This window comes from Sceloporus occidentalis, unplaced genomic scaffold (assembly GCF_023333645.1).
Source record: "Sceloporus occidentalis isolate IW3139 unplaced genomic scaffold, rSceOcc1.0.p SCAF_5, whole genome shotgun sequence".
Lineage (NCBI taxonomy): Eukaryota > Metazoa > Chordata > Lepidosauria > Squamata > Phrynosomatidae > Sceloporus > Sceloporus occidentalis.
The window spans coordinates 44,787,562-44,804,451 of record NW_028316985.1 but is presented as its reverse complement, the minus strand read 5'-3'; the positions used below and the strand labels follow the sequence as shown (position 1 = coordinate 44,804,451).

Sequence of the window (16,890 nt, the reverse complement as noted above, 5' to 3'; positions counted from 1 at the left end):
CTAGCTACTATGGATGTGAAATCTCTGTACACCAAGATCCCACACCAGGATGGACTACAAGCCATCAAGAATACAATCCTGATTGAGGCTTCAACACACCTAGCCACCAAAGTCTGCCACTTTGTATTTACTCACAACTACTTCACCTTTAGGAATAGTATCTACCTCCATGTTAATGGTACTGCCATGGGCACCCGCATGTCACCACCATATGCAAATATCTTCTTGACACAACTAAAACATTTCCTCAGCACATACACTCAAAAAACTCTCCTCTACCTACAATTTCTTGATGGTATCTTTGTAATTTGGCCACATAGAAAGCAATCACTTGAGAAGTTCCACCAGGATTTCAACAACGTTCACCCTACCATCAGTCTGAGCCTGGGACAATCCACACAACAAATTCACTTTCTTGACACCATTCAGCAACTGCACAATGGACTTCTAAGCACCACACTCTTATTGAAAACCCATGATCATTACACACACTTATATGCGTCCAGTTTCCACCCAGAACACACTACCAAATTTGTTGTTTACAGACAAGCCATCCAATACATCCACATCTGCTCAGGCCATAAGACAGAGACTCAGAACTTTTGGATTTACAACAGGCATTTTTAAAATAACCACCAGAGGGGGTGAAGAAACAAATAAACACATCCACACTAACTGACCACTCTAAAGATCTGAAAGATATGTATCACTTCACCCAGCTCTTTGAAAATTCAGAACAAGGGATATGATTTGCATCGTTCTGGATCCCATTACATTCCACCCTACTCCCACAACTGCATAAATGTGCTTCACACATGAAACCTTAATATCACTCAGTACTGCGTCTGAAGAAGTGAGTTTATATCTGTGAAAGCACATGTTAAAATAAAAACCAGTTAGTCTGAAAGATGCTGCCAATTTCTTTCTCCTTCCACTCCTGTACTCCTTTTTATGCTAGAAGAGACAAAACCAGCCACTTCTTTGAAATATATCCTCTACAGGAATTCCAATAAAATATTTTATTGCCATTTGTAGACAAAGTTTTCACCTTTCTCTGCTGCTGTTCTTCCAGTACGATTTCTGTTCTCCCCAGCTACAGGAACCTAGCCTCTCAGGCTGATAAACTAAACAAGATGATATTGTACTGCTACACAGCCAATTAGTTTGACAACAGGGGGGGAAAAAAGAAATGGTGTAACAGGAATACTCTCCTTTCTCTGCAGAAGCTTTGTTTTGTTTTTGACTAACTACAGTTTAGCATTATATTTAAACTCAAAGAAGCTATGTTAAATCTTAATTGTGGTTTAATGCAAAAAGCCAGCTTCAAATTAAAGTTTTCAGTCTCCTCGTGGCAGTACTGGAAATGAAGACAGGAAAAACACAAAAGTTCATTTAGGGTTCATCACCATTACAATAAACTGCATATTATCATAACCCAGCCAATGTATTGACTATCTGTGGCCCACAAGAGAATTTTATTCATCCTTCTGGGAACTTTAACTAATTAATGAAAAAAATGTAAGTTTACAAATATCTTTAAAATAATATAACAACATTACTAAATGATTCAAACTAGGAAGGAGGGGGCAAATTGTGGAGAAACACTGATATATTTTTTCCAAACCTTTATGTAAATACATATTCTTAATTACCAAGACTCCTACATCTCACCTTCTCAGACTCTTGTTTGCATATTTTAGCTTCTTCCTTCAGTTTGGAATTTTCTTTTTCCTGTTTGCTGCTTATCTTCTGGAGTTCTGTTGTTTTAGATTTTTCATTAGCCAAGTCTTTTTCTTTTAAATCCTCGAAGCAAGAAAAAACAACATTATGTTTAAGAGATTGCTTTCCGGCAGATTTGTAAAAGCTGTTTCCTTTTTTGGTTAACCAAGGTGTCTATTTAAATTTGTTTTATAATGCAATTCTTTCTCATGTGAGAAATATTTCAAAAGCATTAATTTCAATATCATTGTTATCTTCTTCTTCATCTCCTCCTCCTCCTCCTCCTCCTTTATATTATGCCTTTCCACAATACTGAGATTCAAGGCAGCTTACAAAATGTAAAACAAGTACAAAACAAACAAATAAAACCAATTTAAAACAGAACAAATATCTTTCTCGATGCTTTGAACTGTAAGTTAAAAATATGTTTTAAATTATTGTTTAAAAGCAGTTAAACTATCTATGGGATTGAACATTTAAAACAAATCCTTTAAAATAGAAAGGATAAATTTCAACAAAACAGCACACCACTGTGGTCAATTTCTAAAAGTCTCTCAGAACAGGAAAGCTTTCACTCGGTACAACAAAGCAAAGAGAGGAGCCAGCCTAGCCTCCCAAGGGAGCAGGTTCCACAACCTGCCATTCACCACTAAGAAGACTCTCCCCAACTAAACATGAATGAGAAAGTGGTGGGGCTAATAGAATAACCTGTCCCAAAGAATTTAAGAACCTATACGTGTTCATATAGGAATATGTGGTCATTGGGATAGCCTGGACCTAAGCCACATAGGGTTTTTTTTAGGACGAAACCAGCTTTGAATTGTTCCTGTAAGTGGACTGGTATCCTATGAAATTGTTACAACAAGGGAGTTACAACTAAATATGCCACAAAAAGTTACCATATAAACCAAAAGATTATAAATAAACCGAGAAAAAAAAATGTGCATATGTGCTCAGAAATAAGTTCTAAAGTCTAAACGTAGGCTATTAGTTCCCAAAGTTATCTCTTACTATTTAACTTTTTCAATGCAGGCTCTGTGCCCTATCTTATTATCATAATGAATATGTTACATACTTTGGATTAATTTAGCTACTTTTTCTATAACTCATACAATTTAAATTTCTAAAGAAATATCTAATTTGACACAATCTTGGTTTGTATGGTATGCTATCGTTTTGCATATCACAGTAAACCAGAAATGCTTACCATTCTGGCTTATTGTGAATAAGCAAGCGTGTTGTGGCTTATTGTGAATGAGAAAATGTGCTTAATTGCTCCTACTTGATGCCTCCTATCAGCAGGAGTCTAAACCAGGAAATCTTTGGTCTGTGGTTTGTTTAGCTCACATCTGAACCAGGGCTCCTGGGCTGTTCCTAAGAAGCCAAAGACATAAATCAGAACCAAGCATTTTGGTAAGAGGCAGGAACCAATCCTTCAGCCCACCCATCATGAGCCACAGTGTTGCTCCTAATGTGACTATCACTGATGAAATGTTACTTCTAGTTTTGTTTATCAGCCAAAAAAGGCCAGGTTTTTTTTTGGGGGGGGGGGGGGGCAGGGATGTTTTATAGGATAGTTAGGATAGAACAAGCTAGGGATACTGGTTTGAAAGTAACACTAAGCAAACCACAGATGAAGGCTTTCTGTTTAACCCGTCCTGCTGGCAAAATAAGCTAAGTTTGAACAATGAAGCAGCATACTTAAGTTGGCAAAGGAAATAGGTCAACAATTCTTTCTCAAAACATGCTTTCTACTGCTCATATAACATTTTTTACATATTTATGTCTGGCAATATATACACACACACACACACACACACACACAATACATTCAACGAAATAGTGAATGAGGCAGCAACCTTCAGAACCCTATTTCAAAACAGAAAAAAGACAAATGAAGAGCAGTTACCTTGTCTTTCTGTATTTCTTGCAATAGTTTCTCTTGCTCTTTCAGCTGCTGTTCTTTTTTGGATACATCCTGCTCCAGTGTTGTTCTTACAGTCTTAAGTTCTTTTATTAATTGATTGTGATTACTAATTTGATTTCGGTTTGAAACCAATTCCTCTTGAGCTAAAGCAAGCTTTTCTTCAATGGACTAAAGTTCAAGACAGAATAATTACTAAGTTCCATAGCCAAAATGTAAGGTATTATTATACATTCATCTGAAGAAAGAGGATTTCATTTTAATTATAATACAGTACTGTTAGTATTACATTACAAACAGCTTGCCAATTCATTTGGAATAATAAAAAATATATCCACAAATACAAACCAAGTGATGGCAGAAAAAGAAAAATGTAGATACATATGCCATGGTACAAAGAGAAGGATTCTGCTGTACTAGTACTATGCTCAGCAAACTTCCAAGAAAACAATGTGTGAACTTTAACAAAGTGTTCGTTCTAAATGGGGGTCTGTAAAGTCACTGCCATATAGCAAGCATCTTGAACTGCTGCAGCTAGCTGAAGCAGTTGCTATAGATCAGCAAGTAAGAACAAGTGGTTCCTTTCATAAATCACAGACAGTGCAGTCTTTGGTCACTGTGTTGTAGCTAGGTCATTACCAAACTCAACACCAAATATACTCCCTGCAATACTGAGAAGAACAGCACACCTGAGGATTGAAATATATGTATATATTTTTGTAGGTTAGCACACTATATGTGTATCTACTCAAAGAGTGAAACTGATTGTGACCCAATTGGTACAGGATAAGAATAAGACAGAAAAAAATGATGATTATTATCATCATCATCATCACCACCACCACTAAGGATTTAAAAGCATACAAACAACACTTCTACCAAATTTGTTATGCATCACCGATGCAGTTAATCACTAAAAGCATGTATTTACTGGGATGATTAAGAGACAGCATGCACATAGGAAAAAGTTGGAGCTGGCCTTCTTCCCTCCCCATCCCACCTCAACTTCTGGCATAACAAATATTAATCTGTAATAAATTGCTTAATCCCAAATATCCCTGCTCTCTACTCTATTCTTCTTACATCTCCTGCCATCACTCTAAAACTGTGAGTGAGATTAGGAACAGACTAAGGCCTGCAACATCTCAACTGTTTGTTTTATTATACATCTCTTAAGCAGTCAGTGGTAATATTAGATGAGCTATAAATAGTTTGAAAAAATCTTGCATCTCTCTAACAACATTCACATCATGTTGTTTATTGCCTAGATCAGTGCTACTCAAATTAGTGGTCTATGGACCAGTGCTGGTCCACAAGCCACTAGCTCCCTGACCCCGGAAAGAGAAACAACTTAGTCAGCAGGCACAAATATAATACACCCTGGCACACTGGAAAAACATCACTGCTGGTCACATGAGCTAGCTTGAGAAACACTGACTTACAACGTAGCATTCAAGAGCAGACCTTGAGATTATACACTGACTAGACAAAAATGCAGTGTTTTTTTAAATTAAGCTTGTATTGTTAAAAGATGACTCTCTTGTTGCTGTTTGCTATATTTTTAAATTAGATTCTTTTTAGGATTACATTTATATTATTATTATTATTAACCTTTATTTATGAAGCGCTGTAAATTTACACAGCGCTGTAATTGACCTAAATCCAATGTAGAGTTAAGCATATTTAAGCCTGCTTCATACCGGATTTAGGTCACTGCCCTGGACTCTTTTAAGTTTAAAAACATAAGACTGTTTGCTTGTTTTTAAACGAAGTGTCTTAACATATACCAAAGCTTTAATTAGCGAACGAAAAAACAAAAGTTAAAAAAATCTCAAATGCTCCAGTAGATGGTGCTACTATCATAGTTCAACCAGTATCACTGACTATACAATTTTTACATTTGTTACCATGAACATATGACAGGTATTTTACCATAACACTCCATTTTTCATTTCAACAGGTACGTATATCACTGTGCCCATACCTTTGTCACTTGATACACAGTAATCCTTCACTAGTTTTTTGTTTGTTTGTTTGTTTTGTTTTTGTTTAAAGAAGGCCTGGCTAAATTTATACAATACCTATTTAGCAATCCCTTCCTTCTCCAACATGTATTTCATTTGTAAGTGTATTTGAAAGAGCTGTGTTACATTACAGAAAAACATATAGCACTTTCCCATCATATTTAAGAACTACACACACCAGATCTTTTTTCTGCAATATTATTGATTCTATCTTATAAGCTAGAGAACTGATGTAACCAAATGGTATTTGAAGTTTTGTGAAATATTTTTTTTAAAAAAAGAACTACACACATCAGTTCACATACACAGGGATGTGTGTGTGTGTGTGTTTGTTTCAACTTATGCAACAACTTACTGTATTGTAACTCTGTGAATTTCATAGGAATACTCAGACATAATTTTGCCAGTTCCTTCTTCTGAAATGTAGCCTACAGCACTGCATATTAATTAGTGGTCTCCCATCCAAGTACTAACCAGGGCTGACCCTGCTTAGCTTCCAGGATCTGGTGCCTTGGGACTATTTAGGCCACAATATTTACATGCATTTCCTAATTCCTAATTCTGCCTACAGCCAAAAGAGACACAACACTGTACATGCTGAAAATGCATACAGTGGAGCACAGGCACAGTGAGGAAGAGTACAGTCGGCCCTTCTTATACACGGATTTTTTTATACACGGATTCAAGCATACACAGTTTGAAAATGCTCCAAAACAGTATAAATTTACCTTGATTTCCCATTTTTATAAGGGACACCATTTTGCTATGTCATTATATTCAATGGGACTTGAGCATACACGGATTTTGTTATACACGGGGATCTTGGAACCAAACCCCAGTGTATAACAAGGATCCACTGTAAAGTCATCCTGTTTCTAATAAGGAACCCTGGTGCAAATCATCATAATATATACTAACTACTAATCCAGGAAGAAAACTGACATTTCTTAGGTTCATATGTAACCAAAACAATACGAGCCATAAACAAGAAGGAGGAAGCAAGACTCGCAGGAAACACCTAAGTTCACAAAAGAACAAAGGAATCATTAGGCCACCTCCATCACCTCAAAAACATCCCAGTAAGAACTAAGCATGTTCAATGACAACAGAATGCTCATTGCTGGGTTAGGGATGAAAAATGGAGGAAGAGACTGAAGCAGAATAGCAAATGGTGTCTCCTCCTTCAAATCGATACCCTAGCTTGCTCAGTTTTGGCACTTAAGGCAGAAAATTTCACCAGTACCACTTCCCAATTCCTGATAGTTAATTAATTAAATCAAGATAATGATAATATAATAATAAAAGTTTATTTCTATCCCGCTTTTCCAATTCAGGTCAAAGTGGCGTACAAATCCAGATAAAATTACAATAATCAATAAAACAGATAAAATAAGATATAAAACTGCATATAAAACTAATACTTGAGTAGCTGAGTAGGGGAATCCAGAAGATCATATTGTCTTTTCATGACACTCAATTTGCTGCCTGATGCAGCTGATTAAAGCATCACATATATAAGTCTTATAAATATATACCATAAATACTGAAAAAAGATGCTCTTCCCTTTGATAAATTCCAACACTGTAATTTACCTTAAGATCTTGCCGTGTAGCTAAGAGCTCAGATTCTTTACCATAAATATCCAGCTGAAGTTTTTCCATATTTTCTTGAGTTGTTTTATAGGTCTTCTGTAACTCTGTTATCTTTTCTCTCTCTGTCGTAAGCTCTTGTGCTGACAATGTTATTTGCTGCTGCAGTTTATTCTCAAGTTCTGCCTAACACAGAGGTATGCACAAAATATATTTCTCTTATTCACAACAAGGCAATCAAGACAAGGAACAATATGAAAATGATATGAAATGTGGGTCCCTTTCCAGGCTGAATTTGGTCATCTCATTGTTCAGTTTACAAAATGTTGTTTCCCCTTCAGCCCCTTGCAAATATGGCAAACTATGAAACTAAACATATCTATGGTTCAGTACAGACATATTTAATTGTTTTAGGTGTGATAAGACTCACATGGTCCTACCACTTTCTCCTCCAAGCACAACATAAGATCAGGTTTCACTTACATTACTGTATATACTCATGTATAAGTCTACCAAGTAAGTCACTTGCAGAGTTGTACTTGATTGTACAGACAACAGCAGGCTTATCAAGTCTTGCAGCAATCCCTCTCACCTACCTCCAAGGATTGTGTGATACTTATAATTAATAGGTGCAACTGAATATACAAAACAGAGATAACCTTATGTAATAGTCTATTTTACATTTTATGCTACTTGAAACATAACATTTCATTTATGGGCTCAATGTTTCTGTACATTCAGATTTTCAAAATTTAAGTTCTCATTCTACAACTGAATTAAAAAAAAAATCAGAGCCAACCTCCAATTTGGCAAGGTGAGCTCTTTGCCTCATAAGGTGAAGCTTGGTGGAGTTTGACTTCCTTTCCATCCCATCTGTCACAATCTCTTGCCACCTGACACAGAGTAGATGCCAGAACCTACTTCTCAAAACTACAGGAGTGCTGATGCCACAATAGAACAGCCCACTAATACACTAACAGAGATCTCCAGGTCACTCTCGACTTCCTCTGAGGAAATGTCCTTCCTTAAATGAGATGTAGGAAGCAAGATTTAGAAAACTGCCTGTTTGAAGACTCAGTTTACTACTGTTATACCTGAACTATGTTTGTTACTTTTGAGCTAATATTTAAAACTTTAAAGGTAGCTAACGGTGAAACTTTAAACAGGCAGTACACAAGGCCTCTCCTTCCATAATGTCTCACCCTGTGAAAGGATCCCAAAACCAGCCATTTTGAGGATTGAGGAGCAATTTCTCATGTCTGACAGCATGTATTACATGAGTTCCTATGACCGTTAATGTTAAAAACACAAGGAACGATTACCTTTTCTAAGAGAGCTGTCTTTAATTCAGCTTGCTGTGTTTCATTTTGCTTTTTTTTCTGGTCAAAAGATTCCTTCAGTTCTTTCACCTTCAATTGCAATTGCTGTTCATTCTTTTCTTTCTCTTTTAAAACACCTTGAATTTGTAGGACTTGGGCACGCGATGAATCAAGTTCTGTTGCCAATTGCTTGGAGATCTACATTCAGAAATATAATAGTTCATATTATGTCTAATCTTACTAGTAATGTTTTAAAACTTCTGTTTTAACATTATGCCTTTTGCTGAGACTATAGTATCATACTCCATAATTATATTAATTATTAATTAATTATATTAATTGTTAATTAAAATAATTACATTAAACATAATTAAATCTACACATTTTTTTTAAAAATCCAGTTTATGAAAACCACAGAATCATAGAATTGCATGGGCCATCCAGTCCAACCTCCTGTCATGCAGGAGCTCTCAATCAAAGCATACCTGACAGGTGGCCATCCAGCCTCTGTTTAAACACCTCCAAGGAGGGAGACTCCACTACTTTTCGAGGGAGTGTGTTCCACTGTCAAACAGCCCTTACTGTCAGGAAGTTCCTCCTAATGTTGAGGTGGAATCTCTTTTCCTGTATCTTGCATCCATTGTTCCAGATCCTGTTCTCTGGAGCAGCAGAAAACAAGCTTGCTCCCTCCTCAATATGACACCCCTTCAGATATTTAAAAAGGGCTATCATATCACCTCTTAACCTTCTCTTTTCCAGGCTAAACATCCCAGCTCTCTAAGTCGTTCCTCATAGGGCTTGGTTTCCAGACCCTTCACCATTTTAGTAGCCCTCTGTTGGACACGCTCCAGTTTCTCAACATCCTTTTTGAATTAGAATCATAGAATGAATTGTGGCGCCCAGAACTGGACACAGTAATCCAGGTACGGCCTGACCAAAGCAGAATAGACTGGCACTATTACTTCCCTTGATCTAGACACTATACTTCTATTGATGCAGCCTGAAATTGCATTGACCTTATTAGCTGCCGCATCATACTGTTGACAGAGAAATAAGAGTATTCCTGGCGCGGTACACACAGCGCTAAAGCTCCATGCTCACGTCATGCTAGGTTTATGGGGCTGTGCGGCAACCGCACAGTCCCTAACCCTTGCACGTACTGGCAGTGAAATAATGGCGGTGCCCCATATACACGGGCACCACCACTATGACGTAACGGACGCATAGCATCCGAACGTCATGCCTCACCAGTTATGTCACGAGTGCTCCATTGGCGCACTCGCGACATAACTGGTGTGGGGGAAAAAGAACCCGCTTTTTGCAGGTTCTTTTTCCTCTGCAGGGAGGCTGTGCGGTTTGGAGGCTGCGGCTTCCCTGCGGAAGAAAAACAGGCGCCGACAGACCTTTCAGCGGTCTGTACTGTGACCCTGTTACACCATTTCTTTTTTCCTGTTGTCAAACTAATTGGCTGTGTGGCAGTGCAATATCATCTTGTTTAGTTCATCAGCCTGAGAGGCTAGGGTCCCGCAGCTGGGGAGAACAGAAATAGTACTGGAGGAACAGCAGCAGAGAAAGATGAAAACTTTGGCTAAAGGCAGCAATAAAATATTTTTTTGGAATTCCTGTAGAGGATATATTTCAAAGAAGAAGCTGTGTTAGCGTCTTCTAGCATAACTTGTGGTCTACTTGGACTCCTAGATCCCTTTTATATGTAGTCTTGTTCAGCCAGGTGTCCCCCATCCTATATATATGTGCATTTCATTTTTCCACCCTAAGTGCAGTACCTTACATTTCTCCATGTTGAATTTCATTTTGTTAGCTTTTGCCCAGCTGTCCAGTCTATTCAAGTCATTTTGAATTTTGATCCTGTCCTCTAAGACTGCAATCTTCCAAAGATTGCACTATCCGTTACTATTTTAAACATGACATCATTATTTAATCTAAGAACAGTAATTCATTATTCTTGAGTGAAACTTATTTTGTGCACAATCTACAGAGACAAGTACTTCTCACTTTCTCAAGTTTGAATCTAGCAAAGCTATTTGCTAAAACAGACATTTCATGACTTCACCCTTGCAGCCACTTAGAAAGCATTACCCCTTCTTGTTTTTCCAATGAGTTTTTCAATTCATTTTGTTCTTTAGCTATAGATTCTGACTGCAGTTGTAGCTGCCTTCTAGCTTCTTGACAAGACTTCTCCTGTGTAAAAAAAAGGGAATGTGTGAGCTTTCTATTTCATCCTCAAAACATATGCAAACAAACATGACTAGCATTACAAAATATCACTAATTAATTTAAACATCCCTTTAGACCCAGATCAATAGTGAACCGTGCGTTTCTGAGCAAATGAATGTCATGAACTCACTGTATATTATGCGTATTATCAACAATACATTGTTGTGCAGTCTGTCATAATGTTGGCTATACATGCCACAAACACAGTATTTTACAACACGATTAAGTAATAAAAATGTTTATTTTTTCCACAATGGATTATCTTCATTAATCATTGCTTATCACAAGGGACAGAACCAAAAACAGCCAATGTTAAAGTTAATTATTTTACATTTAGTACATGAACAAAAATATATTTTTGGAAGCACACTTTAACAATAGCAGATGGTAACGGGGGGTGGAGGTTCCTGTTTTAAAATTATGCTTCCCTGTTTCTGTAAGATATTATTATCTCTATTATTATTTCATATTTAGAACCAAAGAGTCAAGCTTTTCCATTTTTAAGATAAAAAATAATCCTAATAGCAATAATCCAGCACAGATAATAAATCTTTGCAGCATTAAATAACTTTATTTAAATAAATGCTCTGAATGCATGACAAAATAATGTTTAATTTGCACATATAACTTCTTAGACTGGAGCTGACAAAATATATTTTCTCCTGTTAAAAGAGCATATGTTGCAGAAGTACATTTTAAAGCAGGCTTCCATTCATTTTAAAAAATATAGATAATTCACCAAATACGACCTTTACACTCAGTTCTTTAGGACTGCAAATCTTCAACCCTCTTGTTGTTTTGACCTAGAACTTCCATAATCATTTACTAGTAGTCATGCTGAGTCAGACTGATGGGAGCTTTAGGTCAAAATATCTAGAGGACCTAAGACCATAATCCACATGGAACTGAAGACAAAAGAAAAATTGTTGATTTATATAATGCTTCAAAGTTGGGATTTTGTAACAACTGTGAACAACATAAATACAATATTAAGGAACACTGTGCCAGTACTATAAATCCCTTATAGAAAACTATGTATGACAATATCTGGGATGCCAAGTGCAGTTCTAATAACCACACTGCAAAATAATGTTTTAGCATTGCAAAAGATGTAAAATCATGGGGCTGGAACAACTAACTCCCCATGGCCTAAAACAGACGAGCCAAAATGTGCAGCTTCTGGCTGGTTCGGGGGCATGGCATGCAGATGACATATGCCCCCAACATGGCCAGAAGCCTCCCTGAGGCTGCCTGAGGTGTGTGGGGGCCGCGGCGGTGGCCCGTTTTCAGAGCAGGCTATCCAGTTGCCGCAGTCTCCAGCCGATCACAGGGTGATATTCACTGGAGCAGGCAGAGGCTCGTCTGCTTTTACCCCATGAGAAAAGGATACAATGATTTTTAGCCTATAAAAAGGAAAGAAAGCAGTGTACCGTATATATATAACTAGAAGTCGACCTTATGTATAAATTGAGTGCACGTTTGGGGGCCGAAATTATGGATCTTGATATGATCCATGGATAAGTCAAGGGTAAAACTTAAGGGCATATAGCAAAGGATCTAAAGGATGTAACAAAGCAAAACAATGTCAAAGAATTTACAGAATTCCAGCAGACAAGCTCTTTGTGCTCATTCTTAAGGCTGGATGGATGACAGACTAGAGGGGATTGGTGCTTCCAGGATAGATTATACTCTTGCCTTTCACCACAGGTGAGTTCTTTTTTTAAAATAAGAGTTAAGATACAGTACTTACATTGACCCATGGATAAGTCAACTCAGGTTTTTTGGGTCAATTTTGTGACCTAAATTTCTAGACTTATACTTAAGTGTATACAGTTTGTAATCATACATGATAAAGAGGTAGATAAGGAGGTATTTTACACATCAAATTAACTAAGCTGTGGAATTTGCTTCTAGAAAATAGGGAAACAGTCATGAGTTTAGACAAATTCAAGGAGGACAAGGCTATCAAGTACTACAAGTCATAATGTCTGTCTAGAAGCTTCCATTGACATAGTGCCCTTCACTTTAAACAAAATAGTCTGCCTCACCATACCAGTCCCTGGGACAGGGTTATTGCTCTAATATTCTACTTGTGGAATTCACATTTCAACACTTATTTGGGCTATTTTTCCCCTTACAGTTGTCCTTATTTTATGTCCCTTAATTACTATGATATAGTAATTAATTATTATGATATAATGCATTACAGAAAATCCAAAAATTAGAGTAATCCAATCTACAGTTGCCAAAGCATGGGTCACCATGTATCTAGGAAAGATCACAACTGTTGGACAGGTGCCTGAAGATGCTTCATTGCTCCTCAGTAACAAAGTATAGATTATAACATTTATGTTCAACAGTTGTCACTATAAGACATGTCATCTGTCTTTCAAATGACAGTCCTTGACAGCAATCATGGCAACTGACCCTTCCATATCATTGTTCCATATGACAAGACCAAGGCACTAATAATAGCACCACTCATTTCAACTGGAAAATCCCTATAACATTCAAGAATCCTTGGAATTCCACATTCAATATTTGACATGTCTCTGAAGGAAAACCATGGGTCAACCAGCTCTGCAGAAATGCCACTGTCCATCAAAAGTTCACCTGGCACAAATTGGATCATGACAATAATTTCAGATCACGAGCATCAAGCCCAGTCACAATACTATGTCCAGAGTGTGTCCTACATAATGTATTGGGCTGATTAAATATTGAAACAACTCAATCCAATGACAGCCATGAAGTCCAAAATAGGCTCATTAATGTGGAACTGGTCAAAAATAATACAACTGCCTTGAGGGTTTCTTGGACTATGCCAGAAATCTCTTCAACTAGCTAGATTAGGGTACCTCAATGGCAGATACACCAGAAAAATCTACCATCTGTCCCTCTGGCTTTATACCCACTATAAATTACAGTGGTCCATTGAACCACCACCACCCCCCGTATAAGCCGAATAAGGCGTAAGTTGGCTTCCATGAAAGCTGGAAGCCACGTATGAGGCGCCCACCTATAGCACGGGCGCACTGTATTCTATCTAGCAGGGCTCTTATGAGTACACAAATAGGTCTGTCTTGATGCTTTGTCACCTCTGGGCAATTTCTTCTAGAGTTACATTTTTTCCAAATTCATAATTTCAAACATCAAAGCAAAAGATGTTCTAGTGGTTCATATCCAACAGAGCATCAAGGTTCCTTCTAAAAAATCTCAATATTCATTAGGGTGTGATAAAGTGTCATTACATATCTGTTCATATTCAACACAAATGATCCTTAGAGCTTTTGAGCAATTTGAGATCCCTATGGATGTCATTTATAGGGATTTTTCCACACACAACCACCCACCCCCCCCGGAAACCATAAAGATTCGTTAAATATATCTTTTTAATAACTGCTCCAGAAAACCCCTACAAAAATATACAGAAGTGTTATTTTTTTCCCAGTGAGCATGAAAGAAAGATACTTCATTACTAATCTTAATTCTTCCCAATACTGTTCAAAAATTAATAGCATTCAGAATCTGATCCAAGCCAATGCCCAGGACCAGAAAATAATCAGACAGTGCACCCTCCCCTTACGTTCTGGATCCCTCCGCATAAGGGGGAAATCAGCGTATGCTGAAGCCCCATAGGAACTAATGGGGCTCGTATCAGTGGCATGCAACAATGAGCCATGGGCGCATGCCCCATTAGTTCTTCTGGGGTGCACGATGGGTTCTTCTAGCGCGGCTTTCAGTGTATGCTGAAAGCCGCGTATGGCATGCCCGCGTAAAATGCGGCTGGGCTGTACTTAGATTTAATTATATTAAATTAGTGAACTGTTTACAGCGCGCCCGCGCCATACGCGGGTGCGCCATACGCGGCCTTGAGCATACGCGCTCAAACCGAGGGGCACGCACGGGGCGGAAGGGGCGGCACGTCCCATTCAATTGAATGGGTGCGCGCACGCATTGTGCCCTGTGCGCGCCTGCGCCGCCGCGCCGCCGCGCATGATCCCCATTGTTTCCAATGGGGCTCGAGCATAGGAGGAATTCGCCTTATGCGGAGGGATCCGGAACGGATCCCCCGCGTAAGGCGAGGACGGACTGTAATTTCAAATTGTTATGGCACCATTAATTTGTCACAGCCAATCCCATCATAATTAGCATACTGCCCTAAATTTTCAGAGAAAATAGCAATACATAACTAGTATTTATATATGTACAAATTAATTACATAGAAATCTCTATAGTTTAAAATTGATGACTCACTATTTCTGCCACGGCTGCCTTTCCTTTTTGTCTCTCTTTCTCTAATTCATCCTTTGCTTCTTTTAGAGATTCAGTGCTTTTTGACAGTTTGTTTTTGATAGCTTCAAGTTCCTTTAATCGAGTGTCTTTTTCCAGTTCTAATTTCTTCAAATCCTCTGTCATTGCCTGCAATTTTCCACTGAATTCCTTATTCTGTTTGTCTGCATCTTGATGTAATTTTTCAATATCCAATTTCAGTTTTTTATTTTCTTCTTCTTGCTTTAATATCTGCTGGTTTGCTTCTTCTAAGGAATCACATTTCTTTTGAAGGTCTAGCTTGAAACCAGATACTCTATATACAGACACAAATAAACACACACAAACATATATAAAAACAGTAATAAACATTTTTAAACATTAAAAAGCATTCACAGCATACAATACATTTCAAGTATTCAACATGCTTTCCATATTTTATCCCAATGATAACTAATAATATCAGATTAACTAATGTTAATTTTTGCCACAATAGCTACATAATATAATTTGGAAAATCCATTAACTATATATTGTGAGTTAAAATGCAAAATTAAGAAACTTGTGAATTAATAACTTAATAGATTTCATTCTGAGGGGGAAGGGAAGAGATGTTAAATCTCTAAGTACCCTTTACAACTGAATACAGAAAAGAAAGGTAGTACATTTAGGCAGTTTAGCATACATTTCTCTTTCTGAGTCTAGTTGTTTGGTCAATTCTGCAGCCTTGAGACTTAAGTCTGTACATTGCTGTCTTTGCTGCTGTAGCTCCTGAAGTGCCTTTTCTTTACTTCCTGTAATTTCAAGAATGTCAGCTTCAAATTTCTGTAACAGAAGAATTTAAAGAAGTTTAAAATTTCAACTAAATAAACCACCAGAATGAAAAAAGGGAGCGACTGTTCAATCTTGATTATAAATATCTATTCTTCTAGTTGGGTTGAGAGCAACATATATAAGTAACAGAATTTCCACATATATGGGGACATGATCTATCTTTAACCTGTGCAAGACAAGAAGCCCTCTGTCTACCTGGCCAGAACTTGCAGCCTTGCCAGCAGCTACAAAAATAACTAAGGAAGAATAATAGTGCATTTGGACTTCCGGTGGTAATGGCGGCGTGAAAAGCCTCCTCCAGAGAAGGCTCCAGAGGACGCTTACGGCCGGCGGAGACGGGGGTGGTCGGGGTAAGGTACCTTCCACCCAGAAGAAACTCCCCGGTAAGGGAGAGGCAGAGGGGCTCGGCAGAAAATCCCCCCAATATTAAAGCAAAGAGAATTTGCCATCAGACCGAATCTGAGCTGAGTGTCGGAACAGCGCGGGGGTTCGAGCAGCCACGTCCGCAGGCAGAGGTGTCTCAAGCCGCAGCTTGAAGACGGAGGCGCCGCCACCACTTTACACTTACCTGGGGAAATTTGAAGAAGAAAGAAAGAATCTATCCAAGCTAAACTTTCTGCACTGGGATCTGACCCTAAAAGCCTGAGGCTTGAGTGAGAGACGTAAGTTGAGTGCTGGGAGTCTGCTTTAAAGGAAAAAAGCCTGAGAGCAAAGAGACGCCAGCCCGCTGTGCTGGAGGAAAGTCCTCTTCGTTTCCTTTTCCTCTATCCCCTTTTTTAATTTCCCTTTCCCCTCTCCCTTCCCTTTCCTCCCCTTTTCTGATCCCCCTACCCCCATCCCCTTTGTATTTTATTTTTAGGTGCTGTGTAAACCCGAGGAGCAGCGAGGCTCGAGCCCAAAGCAGGGGAAAGAGAGAGAGCGAGGGACAGCGTGGAGGAGCGCGAAGGAGGGGGACCCGCTGTGCCAAAGTGATG

At 38.3% G+C, this 16,890-nt stretch overlaps 1 protein-coding gene across 2 annotated transcripts in view; it reads right to left on the bottom strand.

Annotated features, from left to right (window-relative positions):
• The window catches only part of EEA1 (early endosome antigen 1), an 86,210-nt gene that overhangs the window by 6,091 nt on the left and 63,229 nt on the right, over positions 1 to 16,890 (bottom strand). Inside the window, exons 18-25 of one of the 2 annotated variants that reach the window (XR_016281226.1) lie at positions 15,768 to 15,907; positions 15,068 to 15,398; positions 10,673 to 10,774; positions 8,579 to 8,773; positions 7,260 to 7,442; positions 3,629 to 3,814; positions 1,672 to 1,803; positions 1,049 to 1,147 (exon numbers count right to left, since the gene is read on the bottom strand). Coding sequence is in view for 1 of the 2 variants with exons in the window: in XM_089523976.1 (XP_089380102.1) it covers positions 1,672 to 1,803; positions 3,629 to 3,814; positions 7,260 to 7,442; positions 8,579 to 8,773; positions 10,673 to 10,774; positions 15,068 to 15,398; positions 15,768 to 15,907 (1,269 nt within the window). In the remaining variant the exon portion in view is untranslated. The remainder of the gene's footprint in view (positions 1 to 1,048; positions 1,148 to 1,671; positions 1,804 to 3,628; positions 3,815 to 7,259; positions 7,443 to 8,578; positions 8,774 to 10,672; positions 10,775 to 15,067; positions 15,399 to 15,767; positions 15,908 to 16,890) is intronic. The other variant, XM_089523976.1, reaches the window with a different exon arrangement.